General features: G+C 48.0%; 1 protein-coding gene across 3 annotated transcripts in view; it reads right to left on the bottom strand.

The window, feature by feature from the left end:
- Positions 1 to 21,129, bottom strand: part of LOC112544843 (protein phosphatase PTC7 homolog) — a 95,425-nt gene that overhangs the window by 48,908 nt on the left and 25,388 nt on the right. For 2 of the 3 annotated variants that reach the window (XR_016348227.1, XM_075914699.2), the window contains exon 2: positions 18,354 to 18,533. Coding sequence is in view for 2 of the 3 variants with exons in the window: in XM_075914699.2 (XP_075770814.1) it covers positions 18,354 to 18,533 (180 nt within the window). In the remaining variant the exon portion in view is untranslated. Of the gene's footprint in view, positions 1 to 18,316; positions 18,534 to 21,129 lie in introns of all 3 variants that reach the window. The other variant, XM_075914700.2, reaches the window with a different exon arrangement.

Here is a 21,129-nt window from a genome sequence, read left to right as displayed (position 1 = left end):
CAATCCAGGGAACTACAGACCAGGCAGCCATACCTCAGTCCCCAGAAAAGTCATCCTCAAGGAATCCATTTTGAAGCACTTGGAAGAGGGGAAAGTGATCAGGAATAGTCAACATGGATTCACGAAGGGCAAGTCGTGCCTGACCAATCTGATTAGCTTCTGTGATTAGGTAACTGGCTCTGTGGACATGGGAAAGTCAGTGGATGTGATATACCTTGACTTTAGCAAAGCTTTTGATTCGGTCTCCCACAATATTCTTCCCAGCAAGTTAAGGGAACATGGATTGGATACATGGACTGTGAAATGGATAGAAAGCTGGTTAGACGGTCGAGCCCAACGGGTAGTGATCAACGGCTCGATGTCAAGATGGCGGTCGGTTTCTAGCGGAGTGCCCCAAGGTTCGGGTCTAGGACTGGTTTTGTTCAATATCTTTATTAATGACCTGGATGAGGGGATGGATTGCACCCTCAGCAAGTTTGCAGATGACACTAAGCTAGGGGGAGAGGTAGATACGCTTGAGGGCAGAGATAGGGTCCAGAGTGACTTAGACAAATTGGAGGATTGGGCCACAAGAAATCTGATGAAGTTCAACAACGACAAGTGTAGAGTCCTGAACTTGGGACAGAAGAATCCCAAGCATTGTTACAGGCTGGGGACTAACCAGCTAAGTAGTAGTTCTACAGAAAAGGACCTGGGGGTTACAGTGGATGAGAAGCTGGATATGAGTCAACAGGGTGCCCTTGTAGCCAAGAAGGCTAATGGCATATTAGGGTGCATTAGGAAGAGCATTGCCAGCAGATCCAGAGATGTCATTATTCCCCTTTATTCGGCTCTTGTGAGGCCACATCTGGAGTATTGCGTCCAGTTCTGGGCCCCCCACTACAAAAAGGATGTGGACGCATTGGAGAGGGTCCAGTGGAGGGCAACCAGAATGATTAGGGGGCTGGAGCATATGACCTATGAGAGGCTGAGGGAGTTGGGTCTGTTTAGTCTGCAGAAGCGAAGAGTGAGGGGGGATTTGATAGCAGCCTTCAACTTCCTGAAGGGAGGTTCCAAAGAGGATGGAGAGAGGCTGTTCTCAGTAGTGACGGATGGCAGAACAAGGAGCAATGGTCTCAAGTTACAATGGGAGACGCCTAGGTTGGATATTAGGAGAAACTATTTCACTAGGAGGGTGGGGAAGCACTGGAATGGGTTACCTAAGGAGGTGGTGGAATCTCCATCCCTAGAGGTTTTTAAGTCTCAGCTTGACAAAGCCCTGGCTAGGTTGATTTAAGTTGGGATTGGGCCTGCCTAGAGCAGGGGGAGCTCTATGATTCTAGGACTGGAGGCTGATGGTGACAGTAGAGAAACCACAGCAAATATTATATTGGAAAAAGGCCAACACTGTCCAGGTCCTTCATAGAGAAGTAAATACATTGAATTCAATAGACAGTAATTCTAACTAGAAAAACCAAATCTTTCTTCAACAGCTCTCTCACATTATTACAAACCATCTCCAATAGATTTTTTGATACCATACGTTAGAGGAAAAAAGATCAGAATCTTTCACTAGCGGCTCCAAGTTTCAAAACACAGCCGCATTTCATTCTTTTGTCTTAATAATAGATATTATTCAGAAAGAAAAAGGGTACTAGTCAGCATGGAACAGAAACACAGAACTAGTTCTGGAATAGGCTGGGGTAAGGTTGCTCACTGAAATAGGCACAAACCAAGAGAAAAAAAAACTAGCTGATCAATCCAATTTTTTACAAAAAGTTTGTCGGATGTTGGTGGACTGGGACGTGGTAGGTTGTTCCTGTGTTTATCTATGTTTCTGTTGCCTCTGTCTCCTCCTTAGATCATAGCTTCTCTGGGATGAGTACGATGAGGATGCTCTGCCCTGAGGTGTGAATTGTCTATTTAGTTTCTTCCTGGTTTGGGGAACATACATGCCCAGGGTCTTTAATGTTGCTCATGAGTCCTTGAGCGAATGTAGTAAGGCATCTGTGGTCATGGAAAAAAAGCTTTTGGCCTTCAAAGGGGCAATCCTCAACAGTGTTCTGGACCTCCCTAGGGAATCCTGAGAGGTGCAGCCAGGAGAGACACCACATGACTACCAACGTAGCTACAGTATAAGCTATGCTGAGGGATGCTTGCAGTGCCGTCTTAGCTATAAGGAAGCTTTTGTCTATGTTGGACTGGAAGGAAGCCTTACTATCGTCAGGTAGCCATTCAATACAATTTTTCATGGTCTGAAAATGGTGATATGTTAAACTTTGCTAACAGCGCCGCATAGTTAGCTATCCTGATCAGGAGGGAGGCAGATGAATATTATTTTCTGTCCAGAATGTCAAGCTTCTTCCACTCCTTGTTGTAGGGGGTGGATTTTTATTGCATTTGCTTGCATCTTTTGTTGGCTACATCAACGACCACAGAATTTGGTGCTGGGTACATGAATAAAAATTCAGCCCCTTTCACTGGGACATACTACTTCCTGTCAGCTCTTTCTGATGTTGGGGCGATAGAAGCTGGTGTTTGCCATAGGATTTTTGCTGGGTCCAATATGACCTCATTGACTGGCAGTGCAATCTTTGATGAAGGTGAGGCCTGTAATGTTGGTAAGTTTGTGCTGTGTCTCGGGCACCTCAACCAATGAGATGTCGAGGGTATTAGTCACCCTTTTTTAGAAGTCTTGAAAAGACTAAGTCACCCCCCACAGTTGGTGGAGGGGACATTATTGTCTTGTCAGGGGAAGACGACAAGATGTGCGAGGGAGGTAATGTATCCTCTCCCTGAGAGTTGTCCAAGTCCTCTATCTCCTCCTGTGTGATCTCAGATCTTGCAGGTGTAAGGGACCTGTGGGCCACTGTTGGAGGCCTAGGTGGCAGCATCAGTTGAGGTGCTGGTACTTGAGCCTTTAAGGTACTGAAAGTGTCCCATCCCTGCCAAGGTTGTGGGAGCGGGATGGGAGGGAGCCATGGAAAAGGCTGCCACATCTGGGGCTGAGCTATGTGCTGCAATAGCTGTATCTGTGCAGCTGACTTTGGTGATGAGTGTCGTGGGGAGAATGATTTCATCATCACTGTCGCTGGAAAAGGGGGGCACCAAGCTCAATAGCATGGCGAGCCTGCTCGTTCCCTCCAGTGTTGTTGTGGCGTTAGTATTGAATAAGGGTGTGCCTGGTACCAATGCTGTTGCTAGCTCCTGCTGGGTAGTCAATGGTCTTGGAGTGAAGGTCAGTACCACCGGTGCGGCAAGTTGTCCATGTGTTAGAGAGTCTGCCCATATCCTAGATGTAGACAGTACCAGGGAGACTTCTGTACTCGGGGCCAGTACCAAATTGGCCATTGTCCGTACCAGCGGTTCAGAGCACCTCCTGTCGGTGGTACCGTGAGGCAGTTTAGGTACTGTTTTCATTGGTACCGTCACTATCAGTACCAATGGCACAGTGGCGGTTTTCTTTGGGTTGGATGCCAGACTGCAGGGCGTGATTCTTTAGAAGACACTGCTCCTTGGGGTTTGTCCGTACCGGACTTCCCCAGTACCTGCGCATCCCCAGTAGCCTTCCCCTTTAGCGATGGAAGCTTACTTTGGGGAGATGATCTCTTCGTTGCCCTCTTTGCTGAGGGCGAAGAGTGTTTTCTTTTGACCGTTTTCTTGGCTGGAACCTCAGAGCCAAGGAGCCTTGTTGGGAAACTAACACAGCGAGGCACAGGCTATCCAATAAGTTTCTGGACTGCATTGGAGACAACTTTCTGTTTCAGAAGGTTGAAAAAGCTACCAGAGGAGAAGCTGTTCTGGATTTGGTTTTAACAAATAGGGAGGAACTAGTTGAGAACTTGAAAGTGGAAGACAGTATAGGGGACAGTGATCACGAAATAATAGAGTTCATGATCTTAAGGAAAGGTAGAAGGGAGACCAGCACAATTGAGGTTATGGATTTCAGGAAGGCAGATTTTGATAAGCTCAGAGAACTTGTAGGTAAGGTCCCATGGGAAGCAAGACTGAAGGGAAAAACAACTGAGGAGAGTTGGAAGTATTTCAAAGGGACGTTGTTAAGGGCCCAAAAGCAAACAATTCCGCTGTGTAGGAAAGATAGAAAATATGGCAAAAGACCAGCTTGGCTTAACAAGGAGATCTTGCATGATCTCAAAATAAAAAAGGAGTCTCATAAAAAATGGAAACTAGGACAACTAACAAAGGATGAATATAGGCAAGCAACACGGGAATGCAGGGGCAAGATTAGAAAGGCAAAGGCACAAAATGAGATCAAACTAGCTACAGGCATAAAGGGAAACAAGAAGACCTTTTATAAATACATTAAAAGCAAGAGGAAGACCAAGGACAGGGTAGGCCCACTGCTTAGTGAGGAGGGAGAAGCAGTAACAGGAAACTTGGAAATGGCGGAGATGCTCAATGACTTCTTTGTTTCGGTCTTCACCGAGAAGTCTGGAGGTGTGCCTAACGTAGTGAATACAAGCAGAGAGAGGGTAAGTTTAGAAGATAGGATGCACAAAGAACAAGTTAAAAATCACTTAGGAAACTTAGATGTCAGCAAGTCATCAGGTCCTGATGAAATGCATCCCAGGATACTCAAGGAGCTGATAGAGGAGGTATCTGAGCCTTTAGCTATGATCTTTGAAAAATCATGGCAGACAGGGGAGATTCCAGAAGACTGGAAAAGGGCAAATATTGTGCCCATCTATAAAAAGGGGAATAAGAACAACCCAGGAAACTACAGACCGGTCAGTTTAATGTCTGTCCCAGGGAAGATAATGGAGCAGGTAATTAAGGAAATCATATGCAAACACTTGGAAGGTAAGAAAGTGATAGGGAATAGCCAGCATGGGTTTGTGAAGAACAAGTCATGCCAAACTAATCTAATAGCTTTCTTTGATAAGATAACGAGCCTTGTGGATAAGGGAGAAGCGGTGGATGTAATATACCTAGACTTTAGTAAGGCATTTGATACGGTCTCGCATGATATTCTTATTGATAAACTAGGCAAATATAACTTAGATAGGGCCACGATAAGGTGGGTGCATAATTGGCTGGATAACCGTAGTCAGAGAGTTGTTGTTAATGGTTCTAAATCCTGCTGGAAAGGGATAACAAGTGGAGTTCCTCAAGGGTCTGTTTTGGGACCCGTACTGTTCAATATCTTCATCAATGATGTAGATATTGGGATAGAGAGTACGCTTATTAAGTTTGCAGATGATACCAATCTGGGTGGGGTTGCAACTTCTTTGGAGGATAGGGACATAATTCAAAATGACCTTAGCAAGTTAGAGAAATGGTCAGAGGTAAACAGGATGAGGTTTAATAAAGAGAAATGCAAAGTGCTCCACTTAGGAAGGAACAATCAGTTCCATACATACAAGATGGGAAGCGACTGTCTAGGAAGGAGCATGGCGGAAAGGGATCTAGGGGTCATAGTGGACCACAAGTTGAATATGAGTCAACAGTGTGATGCTGTTGCAAAAAAAGCAAATATGATTCTAGGTTGTATCAACAGGTGTGTTGTAAGCAAAACTCGTGAAGTCATTCTGCCGCTCTACTCTGCACTAGTTAGGCCTCAGCTGGAGTACTGTGTCCAGTTCTGGGCACCACATTTCAAGAAAGATGTGGAGAAATTGGAAAGGGTACAGAGAAGAGCGACAAGAATGATTAAAGGTTTAGAGAACATGACCTATGAAGCCAGGCTTCATGAACTGGGCTTGTTTAGTTTGGAAAAAAGAAGATTAAGGGGAGACATGATAGCGGTTTTCAAATATCTAAAAGGGTGTCACAAGGAGGAAGGCGAAAATTTGTTCCTCTTGGTTTCTGAGGACAGGACAAGGAGTAATGGGCTTAAAGTGCAGCAGGGGAGGTTTAGATTGGACATTAGGAAAAAATTCCTAACTGTCAGGGTGGTCAAATATTGGAATAAATTGCCAAGGGAGGTGGTGGAATCTCCCTCTCTGGAGATATTTAAGAACAGGTTAGACAGACATCTGTCAGGGATGGTGTAGACGGAGCTTGGTCCTGCCTTGAGGGCGGGGGGCTGGACTCGATGACCTCTCGAGGTCCCTTCCAGTCCTATTATTCTATGATTCTATATGATTCTATGAAGCCGCTGTTGGTGAGGTCTGGGCTGGGGAGGTTTGAGGTGCCGGTTCCAGGCTGGCCTCTCCACTTTTTCCATGGTGAGGAGCTTTAACTGGAGCTCTCTTGCCTTCAGTGATCTGGATGAGAGCTTCTTACAATGGTGGCAGCTCTTCAGTGAATGTTCCTGGCCCAAGCAACAGATACACTGGGCATGCCCATCTAAGAATGTTAAAACGCGATTATTTGGCTAATCGTATATCAACTATATGATTATTTGATAAGCGCCACTGTGCAGAGCCGCAGCGGGGGTAGTGCCAGAGGAACTGACTTGAGCGGGGACCGAGCAGTCCTGGCTTGTGCCAGCTCCAGAGCCACCGGTGCTACGGCGCTGCATTTTTTTGAGGAAGAGCAGACGTGCGCTTTTGGAAGCCCTATCTTCCTCCTCCCACATGGAAGAAGGGCTCTTCTGAAAGAGGGTTTTTTCCAAAATTTGGAAAAGTATAGACAGGCCAAATTTCAGAAAAGCCTCTTCTAAAAAAACTAATCGGAAAAAGGCACACAAATTGTGGAGCACAATTTGCATACCTTTTTCCGATAGATCATTGTAGTGTAGACATAGCCTATGTTATTTTGCAATAACATCGTTATTCCAAAATAACACTGCTGTGTAGATGCTGTGTGCTTCTTTGGACACCATGGCTTTTCCATTTTGTGCCATAGAGCCAGAGATGCCCCGGGGCATGTTCTGGCCCCACATGGCCATGCTGCAGTTTGTGCAGCAGTTGCTGCACGGTACCATGCTGCTCCTGCAGGAGCTCAACTCCGAGCTCAACGTGGAGTCCGTCTCCCTGAATGCGGTAGCTACGCTGTGGCAACTGTAGCCCACTGTGGAGAGGCGGTTCTGGAAGCTGGACACCAGTTCCGACTGGTGGGACTGGCTGGTGATGGAGCGGTGGGCTGACCAGCAGCGGCTCCAGAACTTCCACATGAGGAAGGAGACATTCCTCGAGCTGTGTGCCTAGCTCACCGCTGCCCTCCAGAGACAAGACACCCACCTGCAGCCCACCATCTCTGTGGAGAAGAGGGTCGCCATCACCCTTTGGAAGCTCACCACCCCGGACAGCTACCGGTTGGTGGGCAACCAGTTCGGCATGGGCAAGTCCACCGTCGGGGCCCTCCTCAAGCAGGTAAGGCCCTCTGGGGCTGCAGTCCCTGCACGGGAGATGGGAGAGTCCTGGCTGGGGGGGGTTCCGCCCCCTGGGAGGTTGTGCCATCCCGCCCTCATACAGCCCTGCTGCTCGGGGGAAAGCCTCATGGGGAGGCTCCTGGGGCGTTTGGGGGGGGGGAGAGGGCATTGGAGGGGGGCAGGCACCTCTCAAGGGCTCATGCACCCCCCCCCCCCATTCTCTGTGTGTTTTCTGTGTCCTTCTGCAGGTGGTGAGGGCCATCAACTCCATCCTGCTGAAGAGGGTCATCTGTCTGCGAGACCTGGACACGACCATGGCTGGATTCGTTCCCCAACTGCAGGGGAGCCATAGATGGGACTCACATCCCCATCTGAGCACCAGACCATCGAGTGGCCTACTTCATCAATCGCAAGGGCTACTTTTCAATGGTGCTGCAGGCCCTGGTCGGCCACCGTGGACACTTCACGGACATTTTGTGGGGTGGTCGGGCAGGGCACACGATGTCTGCATCTTTCGAAACTCCAGCCTGTTCTGCAGGCTGGAGGCAGGCACATTCTTCCCCCACCAGGAATTTGCGGTTGGGGATGTTCAGATGCCACTGTACGTCATGGGGGACACGGCATACCCCCTCATGGCATGGCTCATGAAGCCCTACACTGAACACCTGGACCCCAGCAGGGAACAATTTAATGCCCACCTGAACCAGGCCAGGAACCAGGTAAAGTGCGCCTTCGGCCGTCTCAAGGCGTGCTTCCGTTGCTTGCTCACCTGCTTCAACATGGGGGAGCACAACATCCCCGAGGTGGTCACAGCATGTTGTGTCCTCCACAACACTGTGGAGAAGAAGGGGGAGGCCTTCCTCCCATGGTGGGGCGCAGATGCCAGCCACGAGGGCCGTGCGTTTGAGCAGCCCCAGACAGCTGCCATCCGGCAGGCCCACCAGGCTGGGGTGCAAATCCGGGAGGCCCTGAGGGAGAGGTTCTTGCAAGCACCCCAGTAACTAGGCCCAGCGCCTCCTACCAAGGGGCCCCTGCCTTGCAGCCACATCCCATCCCCACCACAACCTCTCCATTCCCAATAAGAACATAAGAACGGCCGTAATGGGTTAGACCAAAGGTCCATCCAGCCCAGTACCCTGTCTGCCGACAGTAGCCAATACCAGATGCCCCAGAGAGAGGGAACACAACAGGTAATGATCAAGCAATCTCTCTCCTGCCATCCATCTCCACCCTCTGACAAACAGAGGCTAGGGACACCCTTCCATACTGGCTAATAGACATTTATGGACCTAACCTCCATGAATTTATCTAGTTCTCTCTTAAACTGTGTTATAGTCCTAGCCTTCACAAGCTCCTCAGGCAAGGAGTTCCACAGGTTGACTATGCGCTGTGTGAAGAACTTCTTCCTTTTTTTTCTTTTAAACCTGCTGCCCATTAGTTTCATTTGGTGGCCCCCTAGTACTTATATTATGGGAACAAGTAAATAACTTTTCCTTATTCACTTTCTCCACACCACTCATGATTTTATATACCTCTGTCATATCCCCCCTTAGTCTCCTCTTTTCCAAACGCAAAAGTCTCTTTAATCTCTCCACATATGGGACCCCTTCCAAACCCCTAATCATTTTAGTTGTCCTTCTCTGAACCTTTTCTAATGCCAGTATATCTTTTTTGAGATGAGGAGATCACATCTCCTCCTGCCATGAGGGCAGGGGACTGGACTCGATGACCTCTCGAGGTCCCTTCCAGTCCTAGTATTCTATGATTCTATCTGTACACAGTGTTCAAGATGTGAGCGTACCATGGATTTATATAAAGGGCAATAAGATATTCTCCGTCTTATTCTCTAGCCCTTTTTTAATGATTCCTAACAGCCTGTTTGCTTTTTTGACTGCCGCCGCACACTGCGTGGACGTCTTCAGAGAACTATCCACGATGACTCCAAGATCTCTTTCCTGATTAGCTGTAGCTAAATTAGCCCCCATCATATTGTATGTGTAGTTGGGGTTATTTTTTCCAATGTGTATTACTTTACATTTATCCACATACAATTTCATTTGCCACTTTGTTACCCAATCACTTAGTTAAGACCAAAGCAGACTGTGAAGAACTTTAAAAAGATCTCACCAAACTATCTTGAGCAGTTTAGTATCGTCCACAAACTTTGCCACCTCACTGCTCACCCCTTTCTCCAGATCATTTATGAACATGTTGATTAGGATTGGTCCTAGGACTGACCCTTGGGGAAACACCACTATTTACTCCTCTCCGTTTTGAAAATTTACCATTTATTCCTACCCTTGGTTTCTTGTATTTTAACCAGTTCTCAGTCCATGAAAGGACCTTCCCTCTTATCCCATGACAACTTAATTTACACAAGAGCCTTTGGTGAGGGACTTTGTCAAAGGCTTTCTGGAAATCTAAGTACACTATATTTACTGGATCCCCCTTGTCCACATGTTTGTTGACCCCTTCAAGGAACTCTAATAGATTAGTAAGACAGGATTTCCCTTTACAGAAACCATGTTGACTTTTGCCCAACAAATTATGTTCTTCTATGTGTCTGATCATTTTATTCTTTACTATTGTTTCAACTAATTCGCCCGGTACTGACGTTAAACTTACCAGTCTGTAATTGCCAGGATCGCCTCTACAGCCCTTTTTAAATATTGGTGTTACATTAGCTATCTTCCAGTCACTGGGTACAGAAGCTGATTTAAAGGACAGGTTACAAACCATAGTTACTAGTTCCGCAATTTCACACTTGAGTTTTCAGAACTCTTGGCTGAATGCCATCCGGTCCCAGTGATTTGTTAACGTTAAGTTTTTCAATTTGTTCCAAAACCTCCTCTAATGACACCTCAATCTGGGACAATTCCTCAGTTTTGTCACCTACAAGGGACGTCAGGTTTGGGAATCTCCCTAACATCCTCAGCCGTGAAGACCGAAGCAAAGAATTCATTTAGTTTCTCCACTATTACTTTATCGTCTTTAAGTGCTCCTTTTGTATCTTGATCATCCAGGGGCCCCACTGGTTGTTTAGCAGGCTTCCTGCTTCTGATGTACTTAAAAAACATGCATCTGACGAAGTGGGTCTTGGAGCATAAGCTTTCGTGGGCAAACACTTCAGTTAGTCTATAACAGTGGTCCCCAACCTTTTGAGGTTGTCGGGCGCCAGGGGGCATGGCCGTTTGCCCGCAGGGCGCCAGGGGGCGGGGACACTAGTGCGCCCGGGGGGCGGGACCCCCCCAGCTGCATGCCCGGGGGCGGGGACCCCCATGGCCGCGCGCCCGGGAGCAGGACCCCCTCCAAGGGCCGCACGCCCGGGGCCGGCGCTGCCCCGCCGAGTGCCGCGCGCCCGGCGGTCCCCCCCGCCGAGTGCCGCGCGCCCGGGGCCGGCACTCCCCCCCTCCCGCCGAGTGCCGCGCGCCCGGGGCCGGCGCTCCCCCCGCCGCGTGCCCGGGGCCAGCGCCCGCCCCCGCCGAGTGCCGCACGCCCGGCGCTCCCCCCGCCAAGCACCCGTGCGCCATGTGCCCGGGGCCAGGCCAGCCCCGAGCACCTGGCGGGCGCATTGAAATGCCCCCGTGGGCGCCATGGTGCCCGCGGGCACCGTGTTGGGGACCACGGGTCTATAAGGTGCCACAGGACTCCTCACTGTTTTTTTAAAAAACATTTTATTTCCTTTTGAGCTTTTGGCTAGTTGTTCTTCAAACTCCTTTTTTGCTTTTCTTATTACATACTTACACTTAATTTGGTAGTGTTTATGCTCCTTTCTATTTACCTCACTAGGATTGGACTTCCACTTTTTAAAAGATGCCTTTTTATCTCTCACTGCTTCTTTTACATGGTTGTTGATCCACGGTGGCTCTTTTTTACTTCTACTATGTTTTTTTAATCTGGGGTATGCATTTAAGTTGGGCCTCTATTATGGTGTCTTTGAAAAGTGTCCATGCAGCTTGCAGGGATTTTACTTTAGTCACTGTACCTTTTAATTTCTGTGTTCTGATCATGAGGGTTAGCCAGCATCCTGGGGACTAAGGGGTTAAATATGTCCCTTACCTAAACCAGGTGGCAGGCAGCCAATAGACATGTAGGTAGGAATTTACAACTGGGACAAAGGAATTTTTGGGTTTTTCCGTCCTTTGTCCCTGGGTAGTTTCTCTCCAGCTATTGAAGGGGACACAATGTATCCTTCTACAAAAATACTCTTCACAGTCTGTAAGTAACCTAAAGTTTAGATAAATCCGTTAGGTTTTATGGTTTGGGAAATGGGATCTGGCCTGTGCATTTAGAAATGGGTTTTGCTCGCCTTTATAATTAAGGGTATGTCTACACTACAACGTTAATTCGAACTAACTTAATTCGAATTAGTTCGAATTAGCTTAGTTCGAATTAACTAACGGATCTAGACTAAAAAACTAGCTCGAATTAGCATTTTGCTAATTCGAACTACCATGTCCACATTAATTGGACCCTGAACCGGGCTTAAGGATGGCCGGAAGCAGTGCCGGCAGGGCATCAGAGGAGGACTTGGCTAGCCTGAGACAGCATCTCCACGCTCTGAGGGCTGTGCTTAAAGGGTCCCAACCCCCACCCTGGACAGACAGTTCTCAGGGGTGCCCCGCTTGCAAAGCAGTCCTGGCTCGGAGTGCCCGGAGTATCCACACTGGGCACATCACAGCACTCGGCCATCAGACCGGCTGCACTTGCCGCAGGCTGCCATTTGGGGAGAGGGGGCAATCGGGGGGCTGCAGGAGAGGTTCCACCCCAAAAGCCCACAGAGCCAGCCCAGTCCTCCTCATGGGGGGCGTGTACCCCATTCCTCCCTCACCTCCTTCCACTTACCCTTCCCTAGCCCCTTTTCTTGATGTACAAAATAAAGGACAATTGTGTTCAAAAATGGAATCTGTCTTTATTGAACAAAACTGGGGGAGACTGGGAAAAGGAGGTGGGAGAGGGGGAGAGAGAGGCTGGGAGAGGGGAGGGCAACTAAAATGATCAGGGGTTGGGAACAGGTCCCATATGAAGAGAGGCTAAAGAGACTGGGACTTCTCAGCTTAGAAAAGAGGAGACGGAGGGGGGACAGGATAGAGGTCTCTAAAAGCAGGAGTTGGGTGGAGAGGGTGCATACAGAAAAGTTCTTCATTAGTTCCCATAAAGAAGGACTAGAGGACACCAAAGGAAAGGAATGGGTAACAGGCTTCAAACTAGTAACAGAAAGTTGTTCTTCACAAAGCACAGAGTCAACCTGTGGAACTCCTTGCTGCAGGAGGCTGTGAAGGCTAGAACTAGAACAGAGTTTAAAGGGAAGTGAGATCAAGTCATGGAGGCTGGGTCCATGGAGTGGTATTAGCCAGGGGGTAGGAGTGCTGTCCCTGCCCAAGGTTTGTGGAAGGCTGGAGAGGGATGGCACGAGACAAATGGCTTGGTCACTGTCTTCGGTCCATCCCCTCCAGGATCCCTAGTGTTGGCCGCTGTGGGCAGACAGGCTACTGGGCTAGATGGACCTTTGGTCTGACCCAGGACGGCCATTGTAAGCTCAGGGCTCAGGGTTGGGGGTCTCAGTGGACCAACTTGATTTTCATGCACTCCTGCTCCTGGGTGGCCAGGCTGGCAGCTCTCCTGCCCTAGCTGGCCACGTTCCTGTGCCTAGTGCGGACATCGTGGACAAGGTCCACGATGTCCGCACTAGCCCAGGCGGGTGCCCACCTCTTGCGGTCCCGGGCAAGCTCCCAGGAGCCGCCAGCCTGGTCCCGGGAAGAGGGGGAGGGCTGGGGGGCATCGGGTGGGTGGCTCGATCAGTGCCAGGTGCAGGGTCTGCTGGCTGGGTGCTGGCAGGCTTGCACCTGGCACGGGCACCGTAGCCAGCCCGTGCCCCTTTAAGGGGCCGGGAGGGGAGCAGTAGAGTTTCCCTGGTGTGGGCCAGAGTGGCCACCAGGGAAAGCTGGGGAGGGCTAGCCTCCCACTAGTTCGAATTAAGGGTCTACACACCCCTTAATTCAAACTAGTATGTTCGAACTAGGCTTAATCCTCGTGGAATGAGGTTTACCTAGTTCAAACGGAGCGCTAGTGTAGCGCCTATGAAAGTTAGTTCGAACTAACATCCGTTAGTTCGAACTAACTTTGTAGTGTAGACATACCCTAAGTTCGTGGCCCATGGTAAATTTCTCCTTCATGAGTATATTATATTGTTACTGTTCCATCTAGTCATTATACTTGCAACAGGAAAATTGTGATGATTCATAATAGAAGTTCTTTCTCTTTTCTTTTTATTAACCTGGTATTGGTTAATTTGTGTGTCCTGGTTTGTACATTAGGGGTGAGATTTCCCAAAGTAGTCTCTCCCTGGTTGCTTTATTAATATTTGGGGGGTGGCAGCAGCGTTTTATTCCCAAAGTCTTCATTGTTACGATTTTGGGGGGAAGTTTTATACAAAAGCCTAGTAGATAAGGTTTTGGGGTACTTTTCATAGAATCATAGGACTGGAAGGGACCTCGAGATCGAGTCCAGTCCCCTGCCCTCATGGCAGGACCAAATACTGTCTAGACCATCCGTGATAGACATTTATCTAACCTACTCTTAAATATCTCCACAGATGGAGATTCCACAACCTCCCTGGGCAATTTATTCCAGTGTTTGACCACCCTGACAGTTAGGAACTTTTTCCTAATGTCCAACCTAAACCTCCCTTGCTGCAGTTTAAGCCCATTGCTTCTTGTTCTATCCTCAGAGGCCAAGATGAACAAGTTTTCTCCCTCCTCCTTGTGACACCCTTTTAGATACCTGAAAACTGCTATCATGTCCCCCCCCTCAATCTTCTCTCTTCTAAACTAAAGAAACCCAATTCTTTCAGCCTTCCTTCATAGGTCATGTTCTCTAAACCTTCAATCATTATTGTTGCTCTTCTCTGGACCCTCTCCAATTTCTCCACATCTTTCTTGAAATGCGGTGCCCAGAACTGGACACAATACTCCAACTGAGGCCTAACCCGCGCAGAGTAGAGCAGAAGAATGACTTCTCGTATCTTGTTCACAACACACCTGTTAATGCTTCCCAGAATCATGTTTGCTTTTTTTTGCAACAGTATCACACTATGACCCCTAGATCCCTTTCTGCCGTACTCCTTCCTAGACAGTCACTTCCCATTCTGTAGATGTGAAACTGCTTGTTCCTTCTTAAGTGGAGCACTTTGCATTTGTCCTTATTAATCTTCATCCTGTTTACCTCAGACCATTTCTCCAATTTGTCCAGATCATTTTGAATTCTGACCCTATCCTCCAGAGCAGTCGCAACCCCTCCCAGCTTGGTATCATCTGCAAATTTAATAAGCGTACTTTCTATGCCAATATCTAAATTGTGGATGAAGATATTGAACAGAGCCGGTCCCAAAACAGACCCCTGCGGTACCCCACTTGTTATGCCTTTCCAGCAGGATTGTAAACCGTTAATAACTACGTTCTGAGAAGGCTTATCCAGCCAGTTATGTACCCACCTTCTAGTAGCCCCATCTAAGTTGTATTTGCCTAGTTTATTGATAATAATATCATGCGAGACCGTATCAAACGCCTTACTAAAGTCTAGGTATACCACGTCCACCGCTTCTCCCTTATCCACAAGACTCATTATCCTACCAAAGAAAGCTATCGGATTGGTTTGACTCGATTTGTTCTTTACAAATCCATGCTGGCTGTTTCCTATCACCTTGCCACCTTCCAAGTGTTTACAGATGATTTCCTTAATTACTTGCTCTATTATCTTCCCTGTCACAGAAGTTAAACTAACTGGTCTGTAGTTTCCCGGGTTGTTCTTATTTCCCTTTTTATAAATGGGCACTATATTTGCCCTTTTCCAGTCTTCTGGAATCTCTCCTGTCTCCCATGATTTTCCAAAGATGATAGCTAGAAGCTCAGATACCTCCTCTATCAGCTCCTTGAGTATTCTGGGATGCATTTCATCAGGCCCTGGTGACTTGCAGGCATCTAACATTTCTAGGTGATTTTTAACTTGTTCTTTTTTATTTTAGCTTCTAAACCTACCCCCTTCCCACTAGCATTCACTATGTTAGCCATTCCTTCAGACTTCTCGGTGAAGACTGAGACAAAGAAGTCATTGAGCATCTCTGCCATTTCCAAGCTTCCTGTTACTGCTTCTCCCTCCTCACTGACCAGTGGGCCTACCTTGACCTTGGTCTTCCTCTTGCTTCTAATGTATTTATAAAAAGTCTTCTTGTTTCCCTTTATTCCTGTAGCTAGTTTGAGCTCATTTTATGCCTTTGCCTTTTTTGCTGGCCCCCACTTCTGCATTTATTGTGCCAGCGTGGGGAAGGAGCCATGACATTGTTTAACTAGCCTCATTTTTGCATAGTTCCCCTTTTTGAAATTAAATGCCAGTGTTGCAACCAAGAATAAACTGTATTTATTCAACATCAACCAAAGGTGGGCAGGGGGAGGGGGCTGTAAACTGGGAGGGGGACTCATGACTGTGAGGGTCAGCTGCCTGTGCCACCTCAGGTGTGGGGGCTTAGTCGGGTTTGTGGATGGGTGGGGGCAGTGAGCAGAGGGAGGTGGCCAAGACGGGGGGCAGGAGGAGAGGGCATGGGCATGGCCGAGGGGCAGGAGGGTGGGAGCCAGGAGGAGCAGCATTGGCCATGTGTGCTGCCATGCTGGCCATTATATCGCACATGCGGTCACACAGCTCCAGATACTGTCCTCAGGCATGTTGCCGCCACTCAAGGTTGGAGTGGACCTTGTGGGTCAGCATCTCCTCCATCCTCTCTATGTCAGTGACATGGTGCTGCATGAGTTGATGCCGGGCCCTGGCACATCTTCGTGGTCCCTGAACTGTGGCAGGTGGCAGTGGTGGACTGGCTGGCCCTTCACTCCCAGCTGGTCCGGCTGTGGAGAACACACAGAGGGAGAGGTGGTCAGTCATCCCTGCAGACACTGTCCCTGAGGCCGTGCCCTCCTCTGTGAGCAGCGACCAACAGTCTGCGGCCCAGAGGACTGGGGTGCCCGCTTCCTCCTCCCCACCCCCAAGCCCACAGACAAGCAGCCCAGGGAAGTGTCCGGCCACAGTGGGATTCCCTCAGGGGCGGCAGAGGAGCCGGGAGCAGGCTGGGGCTCCCTGGGGGCCGCACACACGGGGTGGCTCGCAACACTTTCTACGGACGCGGCTGCTGTCTCGTATGGGCAGGTATGGCTGCGTACTGTGTGCAGTACTCCTCGGTGTGTGTGTGTGTGTGTGTGTGTGTGGCGGGGGGGGGGGGGGTGTCAGGCCTGCACCCTTGTGGCTAGTCTGCTTCCAGCCCGTGGCATTCCCCCCCGTGGCAGGACGTATGTGGCACGTGCGCGGTGTCCAGCCGGAGCAGCCCAAGCAACACTCGCCCCCCATGCACCTGCCTCCCCCACCCTCTGAAGTGAGTGATGAGGAGACCACTCACCTGAGGATCCCTCCCAGCTGTCCAAGGTGGCCTGGGAGAGATCCTGGCTGCCAGGCACCGGCTCCAAAGACAGGGTCACAGTGCCCCTCGGCTCCTCCTCTGCTTTGACAGCCGGCTGGCCCTCGCCCTCCTACTCCAGCTGCCTCACTATGGGGGTCCGTAGCCCAGAGTCCACCAGGGTGGATGGGGATTCGTCCCCCACATCCCCGAGGATGGCATGGAGCTCCCTGAAGTAGGGGCAGGTGTGGGGTCCTGCCCCCGAGCACTTGCTGGCACGGACATATGCCAGCCGTAGTTCTTTAACCTTACTCCGGACCTGTTCAAAGGTCCGGAATGGATGTCCATGCTCGGCCAAGGCCTGCGCCATCCGGCCAAAGATATCCACATTTCTCCTCCGGGCCCAGGGATCCTGCAAGGCCTCCTCCTGTCCCCACAGCTCCAAGAGGGCCTTGACCTCTGGACCAGACCCGGAGGGTGTGCGCCTCTTGGTGCCCCTGGGTGGGTCCTGTGACCCCCGGGGGCTGCTCCTGATGAGGGCCGGGGGTAGCAGGGGCAGACATGCCTCATCCTGGCTGTGGCAGGGAGAGCCACGGGGTGAGGTGCTGCTCTCTGGGGTCAGCTTCCTGCCACGAAGCTTGTCCAGGGGGCCTGCACCTTTAAGGAGGGGCCAGCAGACAGGAACTATAGAGCTGTCATGAGTTGTCTGGAGCATCCACCAGAGCACGTGTGCTTTTTCCTGGAGGCCAGTTCTTGTGCAAAAACCCCCTCCTGCCCATCCACACATGCCTTTTTGCGTAAGAGCTCTTGCGCAAAAAGGCTTATTCCTCATAGAAAGAGGAATAACTCTTGCACAAAAAGCCCCGTCTTCTGACGATCTACTGTATTTTTTCTCGTGCAAAGACGCGCTTGTATTGTGGACGCTCCGTGAGTTTTTGCAGTATAGACATAGCCTTAGGGATCAGTTTTCAAGGTTGCCTATTCACAGCCTAATTCTGCCTTCACGTCCACTCATAATTCCCACTGATTTCCAGGGGTGTTGCATGCACATATCCAAAGGCATACTTTGTGAGAAGAGAGATTTGAAGCACAGCAAAAGAAATATGCTACAAATGATTTGTTAAATGCAGTGCACAAAGGAAATACAATAGCATGCCAATGACCATACAGCATAAACCATTTACAGTACAATCTTACCCCTTTGAATTACATTCAGCGAAGTCTAAAACTTACAGTGTACAGGAAGCTCAAGAGCAGCAGTAAGGGGCAAGGAGACCCAATAACAGGATACTCTAGTTACTATCTTCAGAAAAATATAGGTTCAACCTGAGCTCAAATCACAAAGCTAAAAACTCCCTAAAGGTTTCAAATTGAGAATTATTTTGTTGAAGATATAGCTAGTATTAGCTGACTGCAGCAGGAACTTATTTTGTATCCACTGTGCAAGATCCTCATAAGACAAGGTTACAGATCTGCAGTTTCATTTAGAGTTTTCCTCTTTAAATTAAAAAGCTGGCAGGGGCTTATGCTAGTGTTCCAAGTTTAAATAATAAAACAACTTTAAGTCTACATATCTGCATCTAGGAGGACATGCACCACACCAGAACAATATTTGCTGCACTTACCAAGCAAAGGTACTTTGTTCTGCAGCAGCGCACTTACCAAGCAAAGGTACTTTGTTCTGCAGCAGCTCACAATAACTTGTAGTAAGAATTCCAACAGGATTGCTTGGTGCAAACCGTCCTTCTTTTACTAAACGTTCACATGTTCGCATTAGAGTCCCTGAGAACTGAGAAGGATCAACCCCATAGTCTCTCCAGCCACCTACACCATCTGCTACCCCTAAAAAGAGAAAAAAAACCAACTTAACATAAATGTTTCAAATGCTTTGATATGCTAGAACGAATTGAATATATGTAGAAAGTCCAACATCTAAAACAGACGCCACAGTTTGCTAGTCCTATTTCTGTATTAAACATTTTCCCCAAATGGTTATTTACAGTTTCATTATGACTGGAGAACAGCTACAGCATGGAGCTATATGGTTAGAAACCTGAGAATTTTTGGTTTTAAAGAAACCACACACTATGGAAAGCATACATATGTAGGTGAACTTCAAACGTTAGCTGTAGGGTAAAGATCCAGGTAATCTGTCAGTTAGTAAAACAGATTAAAGTCTAAAGCTAAATAACTAGAGTGATGTTCTGTGAATAGACTGACTTTGCGGTAAGAAAGATTTATTGGAGAATTAAGTAGCTTTTCAGGGATACAGACCACACTTTCTGATACAGGCACACAGAAGGAGGAATGGAAGTGTTGGAGAAGAAGCATATAGAATAATTTAAATAGAACAGAAATGAAGATAAAGTAGAGGAACTCCCCCCCCCAATCTAACATCTCCTGACAGGTATTCTTTTAGTGCTCATTCACAGTGATGTGGTCCTTTTCCTGTGAGTGGTACCAATTTCTGCAGAAAGTAGAACTTCCATTAAAAAAAAGTGTTTGAAGATCAATGCAATTTTGTGTTCTACATCAGCAGAAAGAACACTCTAGAGCCTCTGTGGCTGCTTACAACTTCAACCAAGCAAGAGTTTAAGTGGACTCGAGCTCACTGTAGCCATTCAGAACAGCACTGACAGCAGTAAATCAGATCTGTTTCACTCTGATAAAGCTTGGAGCGGCAACTAAGACAAGTGCTAAAATTATGCACACTGGAGCAGGAGGCTGGAGATGGGTGGATTAGTAGAGTCCCTCACCACTAGCAGCAGTCTGGAGTGTGAAGGTGGGCAAGAGAGAAAGTTCCTTTTCTCTCACAGTAGTAAGAGGATTTTTGTTTTTACAGAAGTAGGGGAAGGAAAATTCAAGGCACCTTTAAGCCAGAGGCTACAAGAGATGAACCTCTGACCCCACCCTCCTAGCTTTTCCCAAAAGTTCCTGGGCGGTGCAGTCCCGGACAGTGCCACACTTCTATCCTTTTCTGTATTAACTTTGACTGGTTAGGTTTAGTCCTTTGGTTACTAGGTGGATAGTAAATTTACACATGGCAAAAGGGGTGCATGGATGGTGGCAGCAGGGGCGGTATGGACCAAAAGTAGTGTAGGGAGATGTTTATTTTGCAAGATAAATGGTAGGGAAAATGTAAGGGAGCACTCATGGCAAGGAAACAAAGGTAACGGGGTGAGGGAGATAGAACAAGGGAGACTAACATAAAAACTAAACCTAATGAACAATGTCACAACCAATATAGCACACAATTCATTTACTCCTTTAAATTCCCATCTGAGGTTACCAGCCACCCTGCAAGTGCAAAAATGTTTTAAGACTTGTTTAAAAAAAAATGACTGGGCAGTAAAAGATTAAGATAAATTACAATAAAAAAAAGAACAAGTCAGTTCCATCATTAGTACAAAAGAAAGCTGAACTGCAATAGTATACAAAATATGACTGGCTCACCTGATCACACAGTAATGTTAAAGCTTCTAAATTACAGCAGTGTGGTGGCTTGGTAACAGCTAATGCTAATGTGCTGTCTGAAATATGTTTACAGTTTTCAGAGTCTGTTCTTAATGCTAACACTACTGCATTCAAATATTGCCTAAAAAGGGACACATTAAGGTAGATTGCAGATACCCAGTAAGAAATAATCCCATTTGAAAATGTTGCATGATTTAATTCGGTTAAGGATCTGTCTGATCATCAGCATATAAGAATTACAATTTGAAGTATTCTGTGACCCCCCCCCCCCCCCCCCCCAAAAAAAAAGTCACAGAATCTTAGAACTCACCAGAGCCATTTTTGCTACTGCTTCAGCTAGGGAGATTGGTTTAAATTAACCAGTAAGAAAGGAAATACTAAATCAAAATTATTGAACAGATTAAGTGCTTTAACTGTCTCATGTTCGTTCAAACTTAATTTTCAACTAAAATATTAAATTTACATCCAACACAAAAGCTTTCAATACTGTCTTCATTTATGGCAGGGGTGGGGAACCTTTTTTGGGTCAGGGGCCACTGACCCACAGAAAAATCAGTTGGGGGACACACAAGCAAAGAGCAAAAAACCCCTCCAATTCCTCCCCCCAACTGAAACACCTCACTCCCCTGGTGCCTGGGGGGGGGGGGGGGGGGGGCAGGAGAGGAAGGGAAAGGGATGACTGAAGTGAAGGGCTTCCCGTAGTCCAGATTAACTCTATCATGCAAACATGATTCTGGGATGCATTAACAGGTGTGTTGTGAGCAAGACACGAGAAGTCATTCTTCCGCTCTACTCTGCGCTGGTTAGGCCTCAGTTGGAGTATTATGTCCAGCTCTGGGCACCACTAACGTTGCCAGGTGTCCAATATTCACCTAGACAGTCTGGTATTTTCAGCTCCTGTCTGGTTTAAAAAAAAAAAAAAAAGAGAGAGAGAGAGAGAATACTGGACACCTGAGATGTCCAG

This window comes from Pelodiscus sinensis, chromosome W, assembly GCF_052426305.1.
Source record: "Pelodiscus sinensis isolate ZL-2025 chromosome W, ASM5242630v1, whole genome shotgun sequence".
Taxonomy (NCBI): Eukaryota; Metazoa; Chordata; order Testudines; family Trionychidae; genus Pelodiscus; species Pelodiscus sinensis.
The sequence above is the reverse complement of the archived record's forward strand: the minus strand, read 5'-3'. Positions and strand labels throughout refer to the sequence as shown.